The sequence below is a fragment of the Bos javanicus genome, chromosome 19, assembly GCF_032452875.1.
Source record: "Bos javanicus breed banteng chromosome 19, ARS-OSU_banteng_1.0, whole genome shotgun sequence".
NCBI classification, from domain to species: Eukaryota; Metazoa; Chordata; class Mammalia; order Artiodactyla; family Bovidae; genus Bos; species Bos javanicus.
In genome coordinates, this window is record NC_083886.1 from 52,617,950 (window position 1) to 52,639,583 (window position 21,634).

General features: G+C 57.0%; 2 protein-coding genes across 4 annotated transcripts; one reads left to right on the top strand and one right to left on the bottom strand.

The window, feature by feature from the left end:
* Positions 1-1,127: 1,127 nt before the first annotated feature.
* On the bottom strand, positions 1,128-14,333 carry HGS (hepatocyte growth factor-regulated tyrosine kinase substrate). 3 transcript variants are annotated; one of them, XM_061392570.1, is made up of 22 exons: positions 14,201-14,333; positions 12,596-12,680; positions 12,192-12,267; positions 11,724-11,816; positions 10,027-10,150; positions 8,875-8,927; positions 8,402-8,470; positions 7,637-7,761; positions 6,607-6,685; positions 6,442-6,540; positions 6,260-6,355; positions 5,610-5,648; positions 5,392-5,532; positions 5,238-5,297; positions 4,559-4,766; positions 3,983-4,155; positions 3,766-3,906; positions 3,506-3,683; positions 2,707-2,840; positions 2,512-2,631; positions 2,243-2,332; positions 1,128-1,815 (listed from the first exon to the last, which is right to left on the bottom strand). In XM_061392570.1, exons 1-22 carry the CDS (start codon positions 14,235-14,237, stop codon positions 1,705-1,707), a joined length of 2,331 nt encoding a protein of 776 aa, XP_061248554.1. In that variant the 5' UTR covers positions 14,238-14,333; the 3' UTR covers positions 1,128-1,704. The 3 variants fall into 3 exon arrangements, with proteins under 3 accessions (XP_061248554.1, XP_061248553.1, XP_061248555.1); XM_061392569.1 differs by having other exon boundaries at positions 4,559-4,769; XM_061392571.1 differs by lacking the exons at positions 11,724-11,816; positions 12,192-12,267; positions 12,596-12,680; positions 14,201-14,333 and adding an exon at positions 10,763-11,110 and having other exon boundaries at positions 4,559-4,769.
* Positions 14,334-14,363: 30 nt separating this feature from the next.
* On the top strand, positions 14,364-20,550 carry ARL16 (ADP ribosylation factor like GTPase 16). The gene is made up of 5 exons (XM_061392578.1): positions 14,364-14,607; positions 14,776-14,834; positions 15,286-15,399; positions 15,978-16,093; positions 16,253-20,550. Exons 1-5 carry the CDS (start codon positions 14,475-14,477, stop codon positions 16,422-16,424), a joined length of 594 nt encoding a protein of 197 aa, XP_061248562.1. The 5' UTR covers positions 14,364-14,474; the 3' UTR covers positions 16,425-20,550.
* The last annotated feature ends 1,084 nt before the right edge of the window (positions 20,551-21,634 follow it).

Consider the following 21,634-nt stretch of genomic DNA (forward strand, 5'->3'; position numbering starts at 1 on the left):
CCGACTGGGCCCTCGATACACTAGGGACGACGGGCAGGGACCTGACCCTGTTGAACGGCACAGTGACACCTGCAGCAGAGTCCGGGCATATGACGTTTGTGCTGCCGCAGGGCACGCCCGGGCATCCCTAGTGCCCTTCCTCCTAAAGTCCGTTCTGGGGGCCCAGCCGCCCGTGGCCTGTGGTCACCTGGTGGGAGGGAGCGCCCCAGCCCTCTGGGCCACTTTCTCCTCGGTCTCCTGTATCTAAACGGATGTCTTGCAGGCCAGCTCGGGAGCATATTTGGTCCTTCGTCCTGGCAGCCGCAGTAGCGAAGCCACCACTCTCCGCCTGAACCAGACCCGCAGCGAGCTATAAACTCTGCTTGCAGCGTCTGCCAAGGGTTGGGATTGAGCCCGAAGGGGTCGAGGATGGGGTCCTTGGGAGAATTTGTAAGCCTGGACTCCTGTCTCCAGCTGCCCGAATCCTCTGCACTCTTGCCTCTTAGTTCAGCTCCCAAATATCTGACACATGGGGTATCCCCAGCCCTTCGGGTCCTAGGGCCTTTGCTCCTTAAATGCAGCAGAGGACATACCGCTCTCCTTCTGTCCTAGATACCATAGATGATTTTCTAAGAGCCCAGGGATAACAATCCTGACTTTAGGTCGAAGAAGGCTGGGCTTCCTTTTGCCCAGCATCTCTGTGATCCTGGGCGGGCTTTTGACCTGAGCTCTGAGCCCATTAAACTACTGCATTGCTTCATAGAAGAGCTAACAAGGGGAGTCACCCAAGAGGTCTGCACACTTAAGTTTACGAAATGTACTGAACCCTGGATGTGAGATGCCGTGAGTCTATGTTGTCATGAACATTTTCTTCTAGGCTACAATTCTGACAGTGCACTCAGACTAGAGCCCAGGCCCCACACGCCTCTCCCAGGAGTCAGGGCAGCTGGGTGGAGAGGGCACAGGTCCTTGGTGCTCAATCTCAGGGAGAAAGACAACCAATCTCAAGGCCAAGTAGCGTGCACCAGTTGAGACTCCTGCGGAGCTAGGCCTGGGGCGAGGGGCAGCTGGCCTGTGAGGAGGCACCCACACACCCACCCAGAACTGAAACAGCTGCCCAGCACTTTCCCTCTGAGCAGACACCCTGATACTTGTTGAAAGACATTTTTATTATCGCTGTTCCATTCCATCTACTCAGGGCACTGGATAAGATGGCAGCTCAGAAGCAGAGAAGCTGGAGACAGGCCCCACCCTTCCTGTGAGGGCCAGGAGCATCCCTGCTGACAGCCTGGGGGGCCATGCTGGAGAACTCTGGGGAGCACTCACACTAGTCACAGACCATGGCCTCAAGGTCTCCCGGGTGGGGATGGGAGGGCATGAGCTGTGCGGGGCAGAGAGCCCACTCTGGCCAGCCCTCACAGAACCCGACATAACTAGGCTGGGGGCTTCCTCTCAGGGAAGGTCCTTCCCTTCCACCCTCCTCCCCGAGGCCCAGCCCTGGGGAAAGGAGTCAGACATGAACTTAAGGAGCCAGAGACAAGGATGGGGCCTGGGCGAACCAGGAGCTGGCAGGCAAGGACAAAGACGGAGGAGGGCCGGAGTGAAGGGCCACCCCGCCCACGCAGAGGGCAGAGCGCGAGGCAGGAGGACCACGCTAGTTAGAGATGGAGGCGGCAGTTTTGGAGAACCGTAGTGTTACTCTCGATGGGGAGCTCCCAGCCGGGGTCAGTCAAACGAGATGAGCTGGGCTTCACTGCCCTGTGCTGGCGGGCCCTGTGCTGGGGGCTGCTGGGCCACTGGGGGCTGCTGCTGAGGAGGGCCACTGGAGGGCGCCATCTGTGGGAGGACACACAGGCCAGTGGTCTGACTTCCCTCTTCAGGCCCCAGCCTCCCCATCCTCTACCAGCTCCTCTCCAGAACACTCCACAAACCAGCCTGGCCCAGTATTTAGGCCCCTCAAGCCCATGCTCCTGACTCCTTCCCTTCCTCCAGTCATCATAGATTCCCTGTCCTCCTCCTGTCCCCAGCAGAGCCCACTCCCCAGGCATTCCGGATTCATGTCTCTGGAGCTGAGTAGATGGGGCCTCGGGCTTTTAAGTAAACATATGGTTTTGACACCCAACAGCTATTGCTTCAGGTCCTGCCTGAAGAGCAGCAATCCTGGCCCACGCCAGCCGCACTTCCCAGGGCAGCCCCACTGCAGATGGGGTCCACAGTGAAGCCTGTCCCGTCATGACCCACGGTGGTCCCAGGAGAGGCTCACCTGCTGGTACACGGGCTGCTGCCCTGAGATATAGGGTTGCTGTGGGGGCGGCAGAGGCGCGTCTTGGCCGGGGAGGGTCGGCATGAGATTCTGTGGACAATGAAACAGCCCCATGCTAAGAAAGCAGCTCTGTAACCAGATCAATGCCAACCAGCAGAGAGGCAGTGGAGGGGACATGGGGCAGTGAGCAGAGCATGGAGCCTGCCCAGCATGCTCCCACCCCAAAAGGCCCTGCTCCTCCCATCTGAGGCCCCCCGACAGCCTCTCACCTGCATGCTATAAGGCTGGTAGCCCATGGACACTGACTGGCTCCCCATGTAGCCCATCGTACCAGACTGCGGGGGCTGGGAGATGGCTGGGAGGCTCTGTGGGGCCTGGGAGGCCACGGTCTGTGGAGGAGAGAGGGCGATGGGAGACAGTTGGGCCTAGGGCCCTTGTAGGGAAGGGGCGGCCTCCCCACCTACCTGATAGCCCTGCGTGGGAGTAGGCTGGTATGATGAGTAGGCTGGGCTGGTGGTGGGCCCTGCGGGGCCCTGTGCGGCTGCCTGTGCACCAGCCGCCCCTGCTGGGTACATGTAAGCGCTCACCATGCTGGGGTCTGCAGACAGAGGAGAGAGCTCAGAACTCTGAGGATGGGGCAAGGGACAGGGGCTTGAGTTTCCCTTTTCCTTGTGACTTACAGAAATAAGTTTGTGTTTCACATTCTCACAAAAGAATAGTAAGTGAAATCAACAAAAACAGGAAAGGACCCACAGAATGTCACACTCTCAGAAGACCAGTCACAGCCCAAATGGTCTGCAAGACGACAGGCCAGCGGTCTTTGGGAAGTCAGTGTCAGAGAAGCCCACAGAACGTTCTAAGAGGGAGGACAGCTAAACAGGGCCCGGGTTTCCTGTTGGCACAGGTGAGGCCCTGGGGCTGTGTGAGCGCGAGCCAGCCGCAGATGCAGTCACACCAGGGCCTCTGGGCTCCTTGTCTGGCACCCGTGCCCACGCCCTGCAGAGCATCCTGATCTAGCAAACGTAGAGGCCTCTAGTAATGAAGGGTGTCACACCCGCCACTCCCCCTAAATTGGGTCAGAAAAGAGTGAGTGTGGCTGAGTGTGGGGAGAGAGTGTGAATCTGAAAAACACTGTGTACTGCTCTGCCGACTGTTCTGTAAGTTTGCGATCACACCAACACAACAAAAGAAGGAAAGGGTAGCGGTCTGGGGTTCGTCTTGGCTGTTGGCCCCCCACCCTCCTGCCCCACCCCACTCTGTTACCTGCTGCGGCTGCTGGCATGCTGGGGTAGGGGCCGCTGGCAGCCGGGGCCGGCTGACTCATGTACATGGTGTGCATGGGCGAGCCCTCCACCGAGCCGGCCGGGCTGAAGGTGCCCGCGAAGCTCGCCGGGCCGGAAGGCTGGTACAGCACGCCCCCTGCTGCAGGCATGGCCTGGAGCTGGAGACAGAGAGACCACTTTCAGGGCCCTTGTCCGTCACCAGGGTGCCCCGAGGGACCGGGGTGTGTGGTTGGCACGTGCCTGGGCGTAGGGCAGGGAGAAAGCGGGCATCTGGGCCCGCATCTGGATGGTCTGCTTCTGCTGCTCCAGGCGCATCTGCCGCTCCTTCTCCTGCTCCTGCAGGCGCTGGATGGCCAGCTGCCGCTGCACCTCTAAGTACTCCTGTGGACCACGAGGCAGGCGTCAGGGCCGGCTCTGGCCCCACACCCTACGGCTGGGCAGGCCGCCACCGCCGCACCTGCTTCTTCTGCCGCATGATCTCCAGCTTCTGGGCCAGCTGGATCTGGCGCTGGCGCTCAGCCTCCTCAGCTGCGCGGCGAAGCTTCTCCCGGTGCTCCTCCCGCAGGGCGCTGAGTGCCCCCCGGGCATCACGGATCTGTGCCAGCTTGTCCTGCAGTCCCTCGTAGTACACTGTGGGGAGGGGGCAAGCTGGGGGCCTTGGTATTGGCTGGAACACAAGCTGCCCAGCAGTGGGCACTGCTGCCCAGCCTGGCTTGGGAAATGGCAGGGCCCAGCTGAGCACCTGTCTACAGGGTGCAGCTGGCATAGGGGCTCCAGGGCAGGTGGACGCACATGCACATGTGTGGGAACACATACGTACACATACACACTCCCGCCAGCTCACTGTGCTCAGTGGGACATCTGCCACTGGGACTCCCTCATGCAGAGCCCAAGGTCCCTCGTGGCAGCCCTGCCCACACCACCCCAGGCGCAATAATGCCTGGCCCAGAAGGTACCCACTGCCCCTAGCGGGTGTGGCAGGCCCGATGGGAGCCCCCGAGGCCTGGAGGGACACCTGGGAGGGTGCACGTACACCTGCGCTCATCCAGCTGGTTGAGCAGCTCCAGCAGCTGGGGGTGCATGGTGTTGATGGACTGGAAGAGGGACAGCACGGCCGAGTCGTTGGTGATGCTGCGGCCCCGCACGTGGTTGCTCTTCATGCGGTTGACGAAGGTGGTGACGGCATTCTGGAGGGCCTTCAGGAACTGTGCGTGGCTCTCCTCGGACTCCCCATTCTGGTACTGCTGCCGGGGCACAGGAGTCTGCCTGAGCACCTCCCACACCCCCAGCCCGAGTGGGGACAGGATCCCTCTGTCCGGCTGAGCCAGGTGCTGAGCTCTGAGCTTGCTGCAGGACTGACTGGGTCCTCCTGGGGGGTCTGCGAGAGGCGCCCCCAGCACCCGGTTCACAAGGGAGGAAATGGAGGCCCAGGGAGGCTCGGCTTTTGCCCACAGGCACAGCGTGGCCGAGACGAAGCTGTCCTGGCCCTGGCCTCTTACTCCACTGGGCACCAAAGTGCAGAGCCCCAGAATATTCCAGCCTGTTCGGGGTAGACAGCAAGGCGCTGAGCAGAGCCTGCGGCCAACCCAGAGGCGTTCACTGGAGAGCTGTAAGTGGCAAGAGCCCACCTCTGGGGGGCCGCTGTGAGCCTGGCGCTCTGCACTCCGGGAGGCCAAGTCTGCCCCCAGCCTGAGAAGGGAGTCATGGCTTACCTCACTAAAGGCAGCTCCGGCTGCAGTTACGGCCTGAGGGTCTGTCTCTGGGAGGGAAGTCTGGAAGAGACCAGACAGTGAGACTCCATTTCTGCCTATCCTGGTGTCCCTCTCCCAAGGGACCACAGTCTGAAGCCTGAGAGTGGCCCCTTACCTCCACGTTGGCAGGGATTGCGTGTCCCTCCCCAGGCTGGGCCGTGGGCTCTGTCAGAGGCACCGGCGCGGACGGCGTGGGGCTCTTCCGAGCCTCCTCCTGCTTCTTCTCCCAGTAGTTCCGGTTCAGGTACCGCGCAAGCTGCACAGGCAAGAGGGGGTCACTCCCAAGGGCCAGGAAGCAGCGAGGGGAAAGCACCACACTTGGGGTATCCTCACCTCAGGATCGATGTCCTCAGCCAGAGGCGCCGACGAGTTCTGGGGAGACATGGTGGATGTGAGAGGCCACAGGCCAGAGGAGTGGCCTGGATGATATAGCCATGAGAGTGGACCCTGCACACTGGCCAAAGCCTGTTCAAGCGCCAAGGGGCTCCGTAACTGTAGATGGGATGCAGGGTGCTGCCCCACCAGCCCTCCCACTGACCACAGGGTTGGGTGGGCAACTGGCAGGGCTTCTCTCAGCTCCACCCACAGTGCCCTGCAGGGTTTGCAAATGACTTTCTAAACCTCTGCCCCACCTGCCACCTTCCTCCTTTTTACAGAAAGAATTCGGTCCACCTCTAGCAAACAGACCTGTGACGGCCTCACTGGAGGCTAGAAAAACAGAGCACTTTGACCCAAGGTGTCCCCAGCTCCTCCCGCTTGGGGGGTATGGAAGACACTGGGGTCTCGACAGTGAGGCCTCCAGCCCTTGCAGTGTCCTCTGCTCCACCGGGGTCCTGACCAGGGAGCCGAGACCTGTGGGTACCAGGCTGCCTCTGCCCCTGCCCAGGAGACTCAAGCATCCCTGCTGAGGCACAATCGCTTGCCCCCCCATCCCATAGGAAGGGGGTCCAAGCCGCTGGGGCTGAGCTGAAGGGCAGGCTCACCACAGGCGAAGAATACAGGCTGCTGGCGGGGGGTGCTGAGGAGGCCACGGGCGTGGGTTCCGCCTTGGGGTACGCGGTATAGGCCGACTTCTGCCTCTGCAGGATGACCAGGAGGAGGTGTCCGAGGTGCACGCCGCACTTTCCCGGGCACCCCCAGACTCAGCAAGGCTGCCCCCGCTCACCATCCGTTCCTTCTCCTCGGCCTCCGACTGAGACAGGGCCAGGGCCAGCTGCAGCTCCTCCTCTTCCTGCAGGGCTGTCTCATCCCTTTTAGGGGGCAGCTGAGGATGACAGGGCAGAGTTAGCGGGGCCAAGGGTCAAGGTGCCCCCAGAGGCCCGGGCAGTACCTGCGACTGCTGAGACAGCGGGCTGGTCAGGTACTCCGGGGGCAGCTCCGTCGTCGAGGCCGCTTTTCCCTCCGCTTTCCTGGAGGAGACAGGATGCCGTGTGTCACCAGGCGCTGTATCCCACCCCCATGTGTTCTTGCAAACAGCCTGGGGCTCCCCTCTGACACCCTCAGGGAAGGAAGATAGAAGTTCCGCAGACCACACTCCAGAGAAAAGCTGGACCCATGAACCAGTTGTCACCTCTGGGCTGCAGGGCCCTGGGCAAGTCACTGGCCTAAAAGACAGCCCCTTTCCTGGAAATGGGGCTCCAACACCCGCCACGCTGCGGCTTTCCAAAGAAAACACCTCCCAATGCAGCAGCCTACAGATACCACTTCCCCAATAGATCAGATCCCATCCCTGATGCTGGGAAGATGGACAACAACAGGCTCCTGGGCCAGCCACACTGAGCCTGACTGTCACCACAAGGAAACCCTGGACCCAAACCCAGAGATGTGCCTCAAACAGCCTAGGCCCCTCAGCGATGTCCTTGTCACAAAAGAAAAAGAGGCTCAAACTCACCAGGTTAGAGAGCTGAGGAGGCGGCTGGGTCCTAACAGGACCGAACCACCATGGGACGTTACTGGGACTTGGGAACCCTGAACAGGGACTAACTGCACTGATGCCAAATGCCCCACTCGACTGCTACCAGCAGTCTCGTGGGAAAAGTTCCCCTTGGGAAGCACACATGGGAGTTGAGGGGAGAGGGACAGGGTGCCCGCGGCTCACTCTTGACTGGTTCAGGATACAAGGTGTGTGTGGGCACACAAGCCTGGGAGGGTGGGGGTGGTGTGTGTGTGAGAGAGAGAGAGAGATGGAGTCAATGGGGCTGCAGAAAGGCAATTTACTGTCGTGGGGTGAGGGTCTCCAGGCAACTCCTGTGTCTCTTCTCCCAACACTTTATAAACAAACCCAAGCAACTGGCCAGCAGGACTCAGACCTAGGGGCCCTGCCGGGCACCACCCTAGCTCCAGTGTCCCAAGGGACTCACTTGTTGAGCTGCTCAAAGCAGGGCTCACACACCCGCACCTCCTTCTCAATGCCGAACTTGGGGATGGTGGAGTACTTGGAAGAGCACTTGCCGCAGAAGATCTGGCCACACGCCCGGCAGTGGTGCTGTGACACGGGGTGGTCAGGGAGGCCTGGTCAGCCACTCTTCACTCCCACCTTCTGCCCAGCACCACCCGCTGCAGGAAGTGCCAGGCTGGGCCTCCCAGGCTGGGGTGGGCAGAAGGTGAGCTTGGGAGGCCACAAAGGACCTGGGGAACAGGGCACACTTGCGAGCTCCCAGTTATAGGCTCCACTTTGAGGAAAAGTAGTCACGCTGACAAAAAAAGTTCACACAAGAACACATAAGCTGTCCTAATGAGTGAGTTTTGCTGTACAGTGAGTCTGAGGAGTCTGCTCCGATGTCCCAGGCCCCAGCTTCAGTGAGCAGAGGGAAGGTCCAAGCCAGACAAGCCAAGTCAGCTGAGGAGACTCAGCGAGGGGGCTACTGGCCGAGGCAATGCAGACCCAAACCCCTGGGCATGGGGTGCTTGCGTTCCCCAGGAGTGCAGCCTTGCCTGAACTTTGCCTGAGGGCACTGACCATTGGACACAGATTCCAGGTGACCTCACTCCCCACGCCGCCAGGTCCCAGTCCAGAGTGAAAGGGCCTGCTGTGCGCGCAGTGGCCTTGTGGTAACAGCGGGAGGCTTGGGGTCTGTCCTGGCCAGGTGGGGAGCTGGGGCCCTCCCTGAGGCAGGCGCACTCACCTTGCGGGTCATGACCCCAAACTGCACCCGGCACCGGTGGCACTCCTCGGCATCCACCCAGTCAGGGGCCTGGAGACGGGCAGAGTCAGGTCACACGCCCTGGCCCTCCCTGGCCACCCCGCTTTCCACAAGGGGTGCAGGGGCTGCAGGGGGCTGCGGCCAACCCACTGCAGACGTGACTCGAGGAAGACCTCCCTCCAAAATGGTCCTCTTTTCTTTCTAAAGACCTGACTGCAAGACTTCCCACAGCTTCAGGGACATGGAAGTATTTAACTGGGAACCACAGCCCTAAGGCACCTTCAACCAGGTTCCTTTCTCAACCTGCAGACAAAGCTGCATATTCTACTCAAAGGGCATTCTCACGTTGAGATCAATTAGCAGCTCTCCTGCTCCCAACAAGCCCAGATCCCAGGGTCTCCCTTCTGCCTCCTGCAAGCAGCCTAACTCCTGGACCCAGCACCCTGTGAACTCACTCTCTCCGCAGCAAACATGGCATCGCTCTCCTTGAACTCTGGGAAGACGTGTCCTGGAAAAAGGAGGCCCCTGTTACCACTGAATGCTGCCCTGGTGTGTGAGGCCCCCAGCCTCACCTGTCCTTACCCATCAGCCCTGAGGCCTCCAGCGATCACATCCCAGTCCTTGGCATCTGCTCCTCCCCGAGCAGACAGAAGAGGCCCAGAGCCTGAGGCAGCAGGCACAGTGACCTCACACTGCACAAGGGCGTCTAGGGGCGCAGCTCAGCCAGCCTGCCCCACAGCTGGGGTGGCTCCGCACGGCCGCTGAGTCCTAGGGACCACACACAGAGCCAAGCCTTGCTCCCACCACATCAAGGCCTCGCGGGTCTTTCCTGGGCCTCCCATCTGGCTCCTGGCCTGCATTCCAGCCAACCACAATTCTCAGAGCTTTTAAACCAGAGCTTTTTTTTTTTGAGCCATGGACCCGTTGAAATCCCATAAGTCTTTGTTTTTGGTTGGGTTTTTTTTTTTTTTGGCCATGCTGTGTGACTTGTGGGATTTAGTTCCCCATCCAGAGATCAAATCTGGGTCCCTGACAGTGAAAATCCAGAATCTTAACCAGTGGACTGCCTGGAAATTCCCTCCATAAACTCTGGATGTTCTCTCTCATGTCTGAAGTTCAGGAATTGAGAGTCTGAGACCAGCTTATTGACCTGGATGGGTCCTTCATCACACAGTGTCAGCAGTCCTGCTCACCCTGCAACCAACAGGCAGTGCCCTTGCTCCCACTCCGTGGCTCATCTTGGGGTCAGAAGACCTGGCCCAGCTCTGCGGCAGAGGTGGGAGAGGACCCAGCCTGCCCTCTCATCCACACCTGGTGGGAGCACCAGGAAATCTTCCAAACACGGCCTGAATCCACCGCTCTCCTTGCCAGAACCCCAACATCTCTCCACAGGTACAACAACAGGGAGGAACACGCACTGGGCCTGAAGAAGCCTGCCTCAGCTGCCACAGCCCCGCGTAAGACTCTCCAAGTCCACTGTGCTCAGAGCACAGTGCCGCCCCCAGCACAGCCTCCCTCGGGCCCACCTGGTGCAGGGCAGCCCCTCAACTCCTGATGGTGCGTCCCAAGCCCAGGACCGGACCCTCTCGCCCCCACCCCCGACTCACCTTCCACCTTCATGATCTGGTACGTGTCCTGGACCACCTTGTACTTGGGCTCGTTCCGGAAGGCGTGTGCCCAGGCCTGAATCAGATACAGGATCTTGTTCCGGACGTTTACTTCCACCTGCCTCTGTAGACAAGGGAAGAAGGAAGATGAGGAGATGGAGGTGCCAAAGAGATATCTCAGAACAAGGAAGCAACTGGCAGACCCCAGCTGGAGACGGGGCCATGCAGGGAGCCACTCCCCAGATCCAGGCCTCCTCCAGGAACCCCATCCCCAAAGACAAATCCATTCCCCCTGTCTGTCGACTAAGGGCCTGCACTGGTCTCTAAACGCCTGGGAGAACCTGGGGAATCCCTCAAGTGAAGGCTCTCCCACCCCTACTGTCTCATCACCACCTGTCTCTGCCCACCTTACCCCTGTGCCCTACAGGACCCTGACTACCTAGGGAGCCCCTCAGCCTGTGACCCACTGTGGGGCTGGCTAAGGCCAGCCAGCAACAGGCAGAGCCAACCGAGCCTGGGCTGAGGGTGCAGACGCACGGTCAGCCAGCTGCCTCCTTCCAGTCACAGGCAGCCCAGACAGGTGGGATGAATGGCTCCAGAAAGTTCCCTACATACAAGGCCACCACCTCCAGCAGATTAAAGCACAACCAATCCCACTTCTAAAGCTCTCTCGATGACATACACACACAATGCTCAGGACAGTGGGTCAAGAAAGTTGCTTCGAGGAGACACCCACCACAGCTCACATGCCAGAGTTCCTGCTCTTTTTTATAACCTGGGTCCAGTCAGTGGACCCCTCTCCAGGTAGCCCCGGCCCTCCAAGGACTCAGACCCCGTGCCATGTGAACAGGACACGATCATGCCCATACAAGGAGGACAGGTTCTAATTCTTCCTCTGTCATCCAGGACAGAGGAGGGGCTGGCCAGGCCTCCAGTCAGGGCTTTGAAAAAGTCCTGCTGTCAGCTCAGCCTCAGATGGGCTCCAGGCTGCGAGGCCCACAGGCACCCAACAGGCCCAGGTCAGTGGTGGTGGAGTTGGTGCCAGAGCTGTGCTCCTAGGTTGCCACCTAGGGCGGCCTCAGCTCTACGGGACGCCCTTCACCTCCAAGAATGGCTGCACCACCCCCACTCTACATCATACAACCTCCTGGTGTCACTGCCCACATCACAATCCCTACAGGTGGGCAGCAAACCTGCCCTGCCCGGATGACCCCTTGAGGCCCTGGAGGACTTTTTCCTCCTCTGCCTTGGCGGGTGGGGTGGGGGGCGGGTTCTGGCATCCCTTCTCTGTTGCGTTCCCCAGCTCTGCCTCCACAAACACATCAAACTCACGTGCCTCCCTGCTCTATGCAAGTCTTTTGGGGACCCCAGGTCTCCACTCACATGCTCTGCCATGGCCACACGCACACTGTTCCTCCCCACCTTCTCTGCTACTCAGTGAGCATCCCCTACCCTTCAGACTCAGCTCCTGCCCCCCAGGAAGTTTTCCTCACCTTGCAGGAGTGGGGTCTTCTCCGCACTCCCAGATGCAGCCCTGCCTAGCTTCTGGGAAGGCCTGATCTCTCCAGGCAGGGATCACAAACACTTGCCCTCCAGCCCTCGGCACTATTTCTGACACAGGTGCCAGCAAAGCCCCAAGAAGCCCCTGGGGTGGTGCTCCCCCACACAGGCCTCTTTGCTCCCTGAAGAGCACCCACCTTCAGCAGATCCTTCAGCTCCTCCATGGTCTGCTTGTTTGCCACCTCATCATGGACTGTCTGGCCGCAATTCTTCACCACAGACTCCATGACCTACAGATCCCAGCGAGGGGAAGACTTAAGCTGCAGGTCAGGGCAGGAACTCCCCGTCCTGGACAGGTCCACCTTCCCCACAAGGTGGGCCTCAACACGGCCCTCAGACCACCCAGCTGGATAGGAAAGCCCACGGAGCAGTCTCCAAGGCAAGCAGCAGCCAGGGCTACACCTGCTCCTTTTAACTCCATGTTTTATCACCAAGGACAGACACTGGAGTCAACCTCAGGGGCTACACGTGTCAGCCTCAGGTGGAAGAGCAGAAGCACTGCTCCCAGCCCAGCCCAGCCCTCTGTCCCTGGTGCCTCCACTGTTGGCAGTGCGCCCATCGCTGCCACCCCGACCAGGGCTGACTGGAGTACAGGGTCTGATTACCTCTAGAGCGTACAAGGCCACGTGGGGATTCTTATCGTTAACTTTCTTCTTGATGGAACTCACTGCATATTTTGCCCTGACAGAAAAAAAGGCATTGGTAAAAGCAAACAGAAAAAAAAAAAGAAGAAGAAAACAGCTTCTAAGACTGAGGAAAAGCCCATTGGCCATCTGGTCCTTGAGACCCCCTAGGCAAACGTCCAGGTAACCATGCACTCCCAAACAGTACAGAAAAAGTCCTTTAACTGTCCTGAGATCTCAAGAGCCATGGCACACAGACTGCACAGTACTCCATCGGGGCCTAACATGCTCAGTTTTCATCAGGGCAGGATCTTGGAAGATGAGTGGGCACAAAGCAACCCCAGTCCACAGTGCGGCCAACCCCCTGCTCCCGAGGGTGCACTTACTGCGTGTCCCCCTGGCGGATCAGGTCACAGATCTGGAGGATGGACTCCCAGTCAGTCTCCAGAAGAAGCTGGCTGGTCGCTTTGTCTAAGGCAGAAACGCACCATTACAGGGGCTCATCCTGCTGGGTGATCCCCTAGCTGGATCCCCAGCTCAGCAACAGGCAGGAGGAACTGCCTCCTTCCCATTTTATTTTAGACATCTGGACCAAACGGAAAACTGCGTGACCATCCTCCTGACACCTGACAATAACGGTGGAAAGCACTGTCCTTCCTGAAAGACAGTGTGGGCTTTTTACACACAAGTGCTGTTCCAAACACTTTACGCGAACTCACTCAACTCTCAAACAAACCTTAAGAATTAGGAAGAATTAGGGGATATTTCCACCTTCTCTGTGGACAAAGAAACTAGGTGAGAAGTGAAGAGAGGTAAAGTCACTGGGCCTGAAATCACACAGCTTGCTGGGGTGGAGCGAGAATTCAACACTAAGCTCTGCTGTCTCATCCCTCATAGTCCCTTGTTTTCAGAAGTTTAGCCTGTTTGTTTAGCTCTCAGCTGTGGCACTGCTGGAGAGACATACAGCAGAAACCCTGGTCCTCTGCCTCAAGTGTTCTGTGGAATGCAGACGGGGCTGATCTGCCAAGAAGGATTCTCCAACGACAGAGACCCCGGTCCTCTGCCTCAAGTGTTTTGTGGAGTGCAGACAGGGTTGACCTGCCAAGGAGGATTCTCCAACGACCACCTCTAGTCTACATCACTGTGGCCTCAGACACACAGATGAGTGGCTCAGGGGCTGCTCTCCCAGTTCAGTCAGGACCATGGTCCCTGGAGTCGTGCAGAAGATCAAAAAGGATCTGACAATGACTCCTGGATTGATCACTGAAGGGCTGAACCATCTCACGAGCTGAGTTTCTCAGCCCAGATAATTCAATGAACCTCATCTGAGGTCCCTCCGAAATCGCATGTGAGGAAAAAGGAGGCCAGGTTCAGGCTGACCATTCGACCACCCAGAGCGCCTGTCCAAAACACAGAACAGTTTCCTGAAGGAGAGTGAGCTTGTCCATAAACATTGATTTTCCTTCCTAAAACCTGTGACTTCCAGGAGGTTCAGAAAGATCAACTATCCACCCCAACAGAGGAAACGCCTTCTTAGCCCCGGCGCTTCTTCCCGGAGCCCAGTGGGGACATACGGCGCGGGTCTGGATCCCTGGGGAAGCAGCGCTCCGAAGAGCTGGCAGGTCCCAGGGAAGACACTGCTGGCTCCACCCTTGGGGCCCACGTATGTGTCAGAATCCCCAAATTCCAGGCAACCTAGGTTTTTGGCGGGGAGAGAGGGTCTACTGAGACTTTACTATTTCACTGAGTCATCCATTCTCCTGACTCAGGACGTGAGGCCCGCTTGGCCAGACGCTGGTAGTTAACTTCCCCAAGCTCCTGGCCGGTCTCCTGCGCGGACCTTCACCCAATCGGTCGGCGCCAGGCCCTGCGCCCAGGACAGCCGGGCCTTACGTCGTCTGCGCGCCCGCCCCGGGCCCGAGTCGCGCGGCGGTCGCCCGGGAGCACTGGGGGCGGGGGTCTTTCCCACCGGGGAGCGGGGGCAGCGTTACCTAGGAGACGCTCGAAGGTGCCACTGCCACGCCCCATGGCGACCCGGGACCCCAACCAGACGCCGCGGCGATCCCCACTGCTGGCCGGCGCGCCCCCGACTTCCGCTTCCGCCTGCCTCTCAGACGCGCGCACGCGCACGTCGCCGGCCAGCCCGCGAGCCGTGGGGAGGCGGGTCTTTCCGCTCGCCCCAGACGCTGGGCGCCGATTAGACCGCGCCTACTGAGACGGCTAGAGTCGGGAGCCAATGAGCTGCCCGGCGGCGGAGTCTATCTGATGAGAGCGGAGCTGAGGATGGGCCTTGCGTGGCTCTCGGAGCTAAGGCTGTCGAGTGGAGCGGGAAGCGGGATGTGTCTCCTCCTGGGGGCCACGGGCGTGGGGAAGTCGCTGTTGGTGAAACGCCTGCAGACTATCCTTCCGTGCCGGGCGGGGGGTGGAGGGGGTCCGGAGGGGCGTGGGGATCCGAGGGGCGCTGGTGGCGAGCGGGGCGGGGTGCGTCGGGGGCGCTCGGGCTGGGGGCGGGGTCCGGCCGGCGAGCCCTCCTTGGCCCCACTCAGAGTCCTTGACTTCCTGGCACAGTTGAGTTCCCGGGATGGGAAGGGCGACCTGGGCGATCCGCCCCCGACGCGGCCCACGGTAGGCGTCCTGCAGGTTTAGGAGAAGTGGGTCCCCTTGAGATTAGCAGAGCTTTGGGTTCCTTTAATTGGAAGCAGGGGTCTGACTGGTGGGTGTGTTCAAGACACCTTTCCGGAGGTGGTGGGTGTCACCGCGGGGAGCCTGGCTCCGCCGGGACAGAGTCGCAGGGCATCCGGAGCCGCCTGCCCCTCACCACTGGTCAGATTGAGTTTGCTTCTCCCCGCACAGGGCGAATCCCTTTGGTGGGTGTCACAGCCAGCCCTGTGGGTCCTGCACCCCGGGGAGCATCTTTAGACCTCCTCCCTTGTGGGTTCTGCCTTAGAGCCTAAACACTTGAGAAGACCTATGTTAGTGGTTAGGTCGCAGTGTAAAGGGCTGGGCACATTGCTCTCCAGGAGTTGCCAGTGGGAAAGCGCTTGTGGTGGTCTCTACATCCCGGTTTTTTCCACAGGTGGGTACCAATTTAACGGACATTGTGGCTCAAAAAAAGATCACCATCCGGGAGCTGGGGGGCTGCATGGGCCCCATCTGGTCCAGTTACTATGGAAACTGTCATTCTCTCCTGGTAGGTCCTAGTCTTTTGCCCTTCCTTTGGGGAAGAAAGTCCCCATTTCAGTGTTGTCTAGTCCCCAGTTTCACTTTCTGTGTGAGATAGAATTTGGGTTCCCAGGCAGCTATGCTAGTCAAGGAAACATGGCCCAGGCCAGAATTGCTTCCCTCTGGGACTCCAGCTGCTCCCTAATGCTGCTGCTCCCAGGCAAAGGTGAAAGCTCACCGAAGGGTTGCTGAAGACAGTATTTCTTCTCTGCAGATAACTGTGTCATCCACTCACTGTCTTATTGTTCTGGGTGTGTTTGTGTGTTTTATGTTTTAATTATGTATGCCCTGGTTCATCCCATCCTGGCAAGATCTATGCCCCAAATTCTGGGACACCTCCTTTTAAAAGTAATGGCTACACGAGTAGAGCGACTTCCGTGTAGGTGGAAACAAATAACACTGGTGATTCTTGCATAGCTCGCTCCCCTCTGCTTTTCCTGAAGCCTTCCTTGCTCTTCCTGAGCCAGGCTTGTGATGTGAATAGAGATTTGGCAAGGATGGTATTTCATCCCAGGGGGGCCCTAATCTCCATTCACTTCTTTCCAGTTCATGGTGGATGCCTCTAACCCCACCCAGCTCTCGGCATCCTGTGTGCAGCTCCTGGGTCTCCTGTCGGCAGAAGAACTCGCAAAAGCATCAGTTCTGATTCTCTTCAATAAAATGTACGTGTCTGTGAGGTGAGCGGGAGTGCAGGTGTGCCCCCGGGCGGAGCTCCTGTAGAGGGTAACCAGGAAGGTGGCCCACTGGGGGGTGGGAGGGCCCAGTGATGGCTAGGGTGGGCTTCTGGCAGCCCACTCTGATGTGTGCTGCTTTCACTCCAGCGACCTGCCCTGTTACATGACCATAGAAGAGATGAAGTCGTTAATCAGGCTCCCGGACCTCATGGCTTGCGCCAAGCAGAATATCACCACCTTAGAAATCAGTGCCTGGAAAGGCACTGGCTTGTCAGACGTGCTGCGCTGGCTCCAGGACACCCACAGAACCAATGGTTGACTGCAGGGTGGAGAAGCATGGCCGGCCTGCTCTGTGGCAACAAGGCAGAGGCGGTACTGCTTGGCCATCAGCCATCTGTTGCTTTTATAAAAGCAGGCTAAGCCCTGGAAGACGGGGTTCTGTGCTGAGTTGCAGTGATGGATAAACTGAGTCACCCAGGTTACAGAAACTCCTGATGTCTGCCCTCTGGCTCCAGGGTTGGGAGAGGAAGACAGGCCTGCCAGGTGGCTTGTGTCCCGTACCATCCTGGGATGGTTTTAGGGGAATTGTTCCCCTCTCCCCAGGAGATCTGCTCTCTCAACTGTGATAAAAGCTCAAACCTGTAAAGTTTCTGGTACCCTAACGGTGGGATACCCCACAGACAGCGTCAGGTACATGAGTCAGTGTGGTAGGGAAAACCAGGCTTTGGGTTAGAAACAGTTAACATTTACTACTCAGAGGTGCCTCAGTGGTCAGGGATCCCACAGGTAGGCCAGGGTAGAGAGAGGCTCTGATGGGGTATGGGAGGTGCTGGTGAGCTCATGGCCAGGCCCTCAGGCCACAGTTCCCCCATGGCCTGCTGTGTTCTCAGCTAAGAGAGCTTGCAGGAAACACCTACATCTATTGCTGGTGCATTTGTGTCCTAGGGCCCCTGTAATGAACCACCATAAATGGTGGCTTGTAGCAACATAAACTTAACAGTCATAGGACTGGAAGCCAGAAGTCTGAAATTGAGGTATCAGCAGGGGTGATCCTTTTGCAGACTCCAAGGGAGAATCCATTCCTTGCTGTGGTTGCTGCATGGTGTCCTTGGCTTGTGGCTTGCAGGACTTGAATCCCTGACTCTTGTCTTTTTTTGGTTTTTATTATTTATTTTTTTGGTTGTGCTGGGTCTTTGTTGCTGCTTGAGGGCTTTCTCTAGTTGCAGAGAGCTGGGGCTAAGAGTAGCGCATGGGCTTGTTGCAGTGGGTTCTCTTGTTGCGGGCTTCCCTCGTGGCTTAGACGGTAAAGAATCGCCTGTAATGCAGGAGACTCGGGTTCAATCCCTGAATTGGGAAGATCCCCTGGAGAAGGGAATGGCAACCCACTCCAGTATTCTTGCCTGGAGAATTCCATGGACAGAGGAGCCTGGGAGCTACAGTCCATCGGGTCCAAAGAGTTGGACACGACTGAGTGACTAGCCCGGGGTCTAGGGTACAGGCTTCTAGGGCGTAGTTGTTGCACTCAGGCTTGGTTGCTCCACGGCACGTGGCATCTTCCCAGACCAGGGATTGAATCCATGTTCCCCACATAGGCAGGCAGAGTCTTACCCACTGTACCACCAGGGACATTCTCTGCCTCTGTCTTCACATGATCTTTTCTTCTTATGAGGACGTGACAGTGACAAAGAATCAGACTGCCAATGCAGGAATTGCAAGAGACACAGGTTTGATCCCTGGGTCAGGACAATCCCCTGGAGTAGGAAATGGCAACCCACTCCAGTATTGTTGCCTGGAAAAGTCTATGGACAGAGGAGCCTGGCAGGCTACAGCCCATGGGGTCGCAAAGAGTCGACATAACTGAGCAGCTGAGCACAAACAAGGGCCCACCTTAATCCAGATTGAGTTCAACTCAAAACCCACAATCACATGTACAAAGATTATTTTTCCAAATCAGGTCCTCTTTGTAGGTTCTGGGGGTTACAACTTGGGCATACCTTTGGGGCTGCTATTAAACCTGCTGCAGTCTGGTAAGAAATCCTCTGCTTCTGAGTGTGGTTGTGAGTTTCCTACAATACCTTCCTCTGTCTCAGCTGGTGGTCTAGCTCACTGGGCTCCAAGGGCCTTTGGAAGGCCTGCATGGCCCCCTTTAGCCTTGTGGGACCCAGGGCCCCAACACCCTGAGGTTTCCCTAGGGCCAGAACAGTTCACACTGGCCTGCCTGGGCCACCCCTGTGGTTGTGCTTTGGCCTCACCCACTCTGATCCCAGGGCCAGATGTCCAGGCCCAGAGGGGCCAGGCAGGGGGCTCAGTACACACTCCAGGAGAGTGGGCTGAGGGGTCTGGGCTTCAAGTTGACCTACATCCTCAGCCTGCTTCTGTTTCCCCAGTTGTTCTGAGAAACAGCTCTCAGATGGAGTAAACACGCTCTGTGAAGGGGCCCTGGGGTTGGGCAAGCCATCCTGAAGAATCTTAAAAGACAGCCTTCCCGAAACCTGGAGAGAATAGCTGGTTTTTGGAGGGAGCCCAGTCTAAGGCCGTAGGAGAGTGCTTTGCAGTGTTTGTAACACCTGAACATGGGCGCGGCAGAAGTTTGGAGCCCTGGTGGGGACCATTCTGTGACTGTGACCCAGGAAGGCACGCTGGCTGCCCAGAACCCATCTTCCCATCTGGGATGGAGCAAGGTTCTGAGCTGTTCTGCTGTCTGGAACCTGAGAATCTGGTGAGGGGCTGGTCGTTCTCCCTGGAGACTATGCCACCTGTGCACACTCCCCACTCGCCCAGATTGCAGGGTGAGCTTCTGAATGCTGCGGTCCCACTAGGCCCCAACACACCTCCCAAGGTTGGCCATCGGAGGAGCCCGTCCATTCTGTGTTCTCCCCACTCTGCTTTCCCAGAGTCACCTACAGAGCTCGTCGACGCAATGGACCCTGGACCCCCAGAGCCTGAGGATGCCACAGGGCTCCCTGAAGTCAGTACTGAGTTCTCAAAAGTGCTGATGCTGCCCTCAGGTGTCCTTATTCCTAGACTGGCTGGGAGGGTGGGTGGGCAAGTGGGCAAGAGTCCCCCAGGTGTCAGCCAAGGACCATAGCAAAGACTGCCTCCTCCTGGCCCCCACGCTAAGAGCAGGCCTGGAACACTAGTGCCATCCCCAAATATTTTTTGTATACATCATACTCGTATGAAATATAAGTATATAACAATATGTTTAAGATAATTCAGTTGCCCACCTGTTAAAAATGAGTAAAATAAAATATTTTTTAAATATCAGTAAAGTTAGACAATTTAATGAATCGTGACTTTCATTCACAAAGTGATAGTTTTTAATATTCAGGAGTAAACTGTCAAGAAATGTATAAGACATAGATGAAGCAGACCACAAACTAGCAGCAAGAAACAGAAAAGATTTATATACACAGTGGTTCTTAACTGGGACAGTCTGGCCACCAGTGGATACTCTGGAAATATTTTGGATGGTATAGCTGGGGGTGGGGGCTGTGATCCAGCACCTATGTGTATCTATTAATACAAACAGAGAGACCAGGAGAAAGAGAGAATGACATTTATTTTCAGGAACGAGCTCATGTCGTTGTGGAGGCTGGCAAGTCCACAATCGGCAGGACTGGGCAGCGGGCTGGTGAAGCAGGTTGATGGGATGTTTATAGTCTGAAGGCCATGGGCTGGCAAAGCCTTCTTTGTGCGGGTGAGGTCAGTCTCTTCTGTTATTAAGGTCTTAACTGAAGTCCACCTGTATTATGGAAGGTAATCTGCTTTATGCATAAAGTCTACTGATGTTAATCTCATCTAAAAAACACCTTCACAGAATCATCTAGAATAATATCTGCCCATCGGTAGACATCACAGTGAGTTCCTTGGTCTGATGAAGTGATGGTCAGCTACCCAAACTGGTGCAAAATCCTCTGTTGTGATTCTTTCATAGTATTCTGAGCATTTGCATCTACCACCAGGGCGGCACAGCACCGTCCAGAGTTGGCATCTCTTCACGTCAGAACCCCTTGTAGCCCTGGGTTTCTGGCACCAGTCTGACGTGACCCTGTGCTCAGGGCCTGCCCACCAGTGCACCTGGCACATGAAGATCCATGGTCTCAGTGTCTCATGTTGGCAGACAGGACAATTGTTACTGGCATTTTGGACCTCAGAGGGTGCAAGAGGTCTCCAGGCACCTCTGTGATGCTGAGTATTCCAGTTCTAGGCCACCACAATAAAGCAAGTATAATAAAGTCAGCCACACAAATATTTTAGTTCCCCAGCCCGTAAGTGTGAAATACTGTGAATATTGCCAAAATGTGACAGACATGAAGTGAGCAAATGCTTTTGGAAAAATGACACCTATAGACTTGCTTGATACAGTTACCACAAACCTTCAATTTGTTAAAAAAAAGTTATCTGTGAAGCATAATAAAACGAGGGCTGCCTGTTTATCTACATTCAGCCTATCTCAGTGTTGCTGCAGCGCCCATGTCCACAGATGTCATGGACCCAGGTAGTTATCTCACGGGAGCACATGGGGTATCTTTGTTCCAGTCACCTTCCAAACCTGGAAAGGGGTTCTTCTGATAGGCACTGACATGTCCTACTCAACACACCCCTCAAATGGTCATCATCGATTTCCATGGGACTGTGCCCCAAATGGACATCCTTAAAGAGGCCACTGCCCTCCTGCCTGACCCTATGGCCAGGCCATTGGCCACTACCCCAGTCAGTAAAAACTCAAACATAGGGGCTTCTACAGCTCAGTGCTTCATCACTGCTAGGAAAAATGCATGTAATTTAGCCCCAACAAGCTGGTCCTTTTTAACCTATTTCAATCAGTCTCCATTTGTTGGTCTTTACGTAGAAGCTTTCCAAACAAAATGCTGTCTATTCAACTTGGAACTGCCATTTACAAAGTGAACAGCTCTTTGTTGGCCAGTCGAGAGCAGTTTGTAGGGCACTGTCCAAGTGACTCCCAAGTAGAGTCCAGCACCTCCTCATGGTTCCAGGGTCTGCCCGGATGAAAAGGCTTCCTGCACCTCCTTGCTTTCTGCAGGCAGCTTGGTCTGGTGTAAGCCATTTCCACTTCCATGTCTATATGGAAACCTTCTGGGCGCTGCCACCGGCATTGAAGTGTTTCTCTGACATTGTCCGAGACATCACAGCTATTGGAGCTTAAGATCATTTTATATCCTTCAGTCACTGGGGCAGCTTCAGTTATTGTCAGGTGGCAAGGTGGTAAACCCTCCTCGAGCAGAAGTTCTCCCATCCAAAGTCCCAGCAGCTGCCGCTAGGGGGGTGCTCACAGGCTCTTGCCCTCCACACAGGGCCACCATGGCACCCAACCTTCTACCCCACACTGGGTTCAGCCACCCTTCAGTTCACTCAGTCACGTCCGACTCTGTGACCCCATGGACTGCAGCACACCAGGCCTCCCTGTCCATCACCAACTCTCAGAGTTTACTCAAACTCATGTCCATTGAGTCAGTGATGCCATCCAACCATCTCATCCACTGTCGTCCCCTTCTCCCACCTTCA

Coding starts and splice junctions, on each gene's coding strand:
- HGS (XM_061392569.1), bottom strand. CDS start 14,237: ATGGGGCGTGGCAGTGGCACCTTCGAGCGTCTCCTAG. Junction 12,681..14,200: donor CACCTTCGAGCGTCTCCTAG/GTAACGCTGCCC, acceptor TTTCTGCCTTAG/ACAAAGCGACCAGCCAGCTT. Junction 4,156..4,558: donor CCAGCTGGATGAGCGCAGGT/GTACGTGCACCC, acceptor CCCTCCCCACAG/TGTACTACGAGGGACTGCAG.
- ARL16 (XM_061392578.1), top strand. CDS start 14,475: ATGAGAGCGGAGCTGAGGATGGGCCTTGCGTGGCTCTCGGAGCTAAGG. Junction 14,608..14,775: donor GTTGGTGAAACGCCTGCAGA/CTATCCTTCCGT, acceptor ACTTCCTGGCAC/AGTTGAGTTCCCGGGATGGG. Junction 14,835..15,285: donor CGCCCCCGACGCGGCCCACG/GTAGGCGTCCTG, acceptor TTTTTTCCACAG/GTGGGTACCAATTTAACGGA.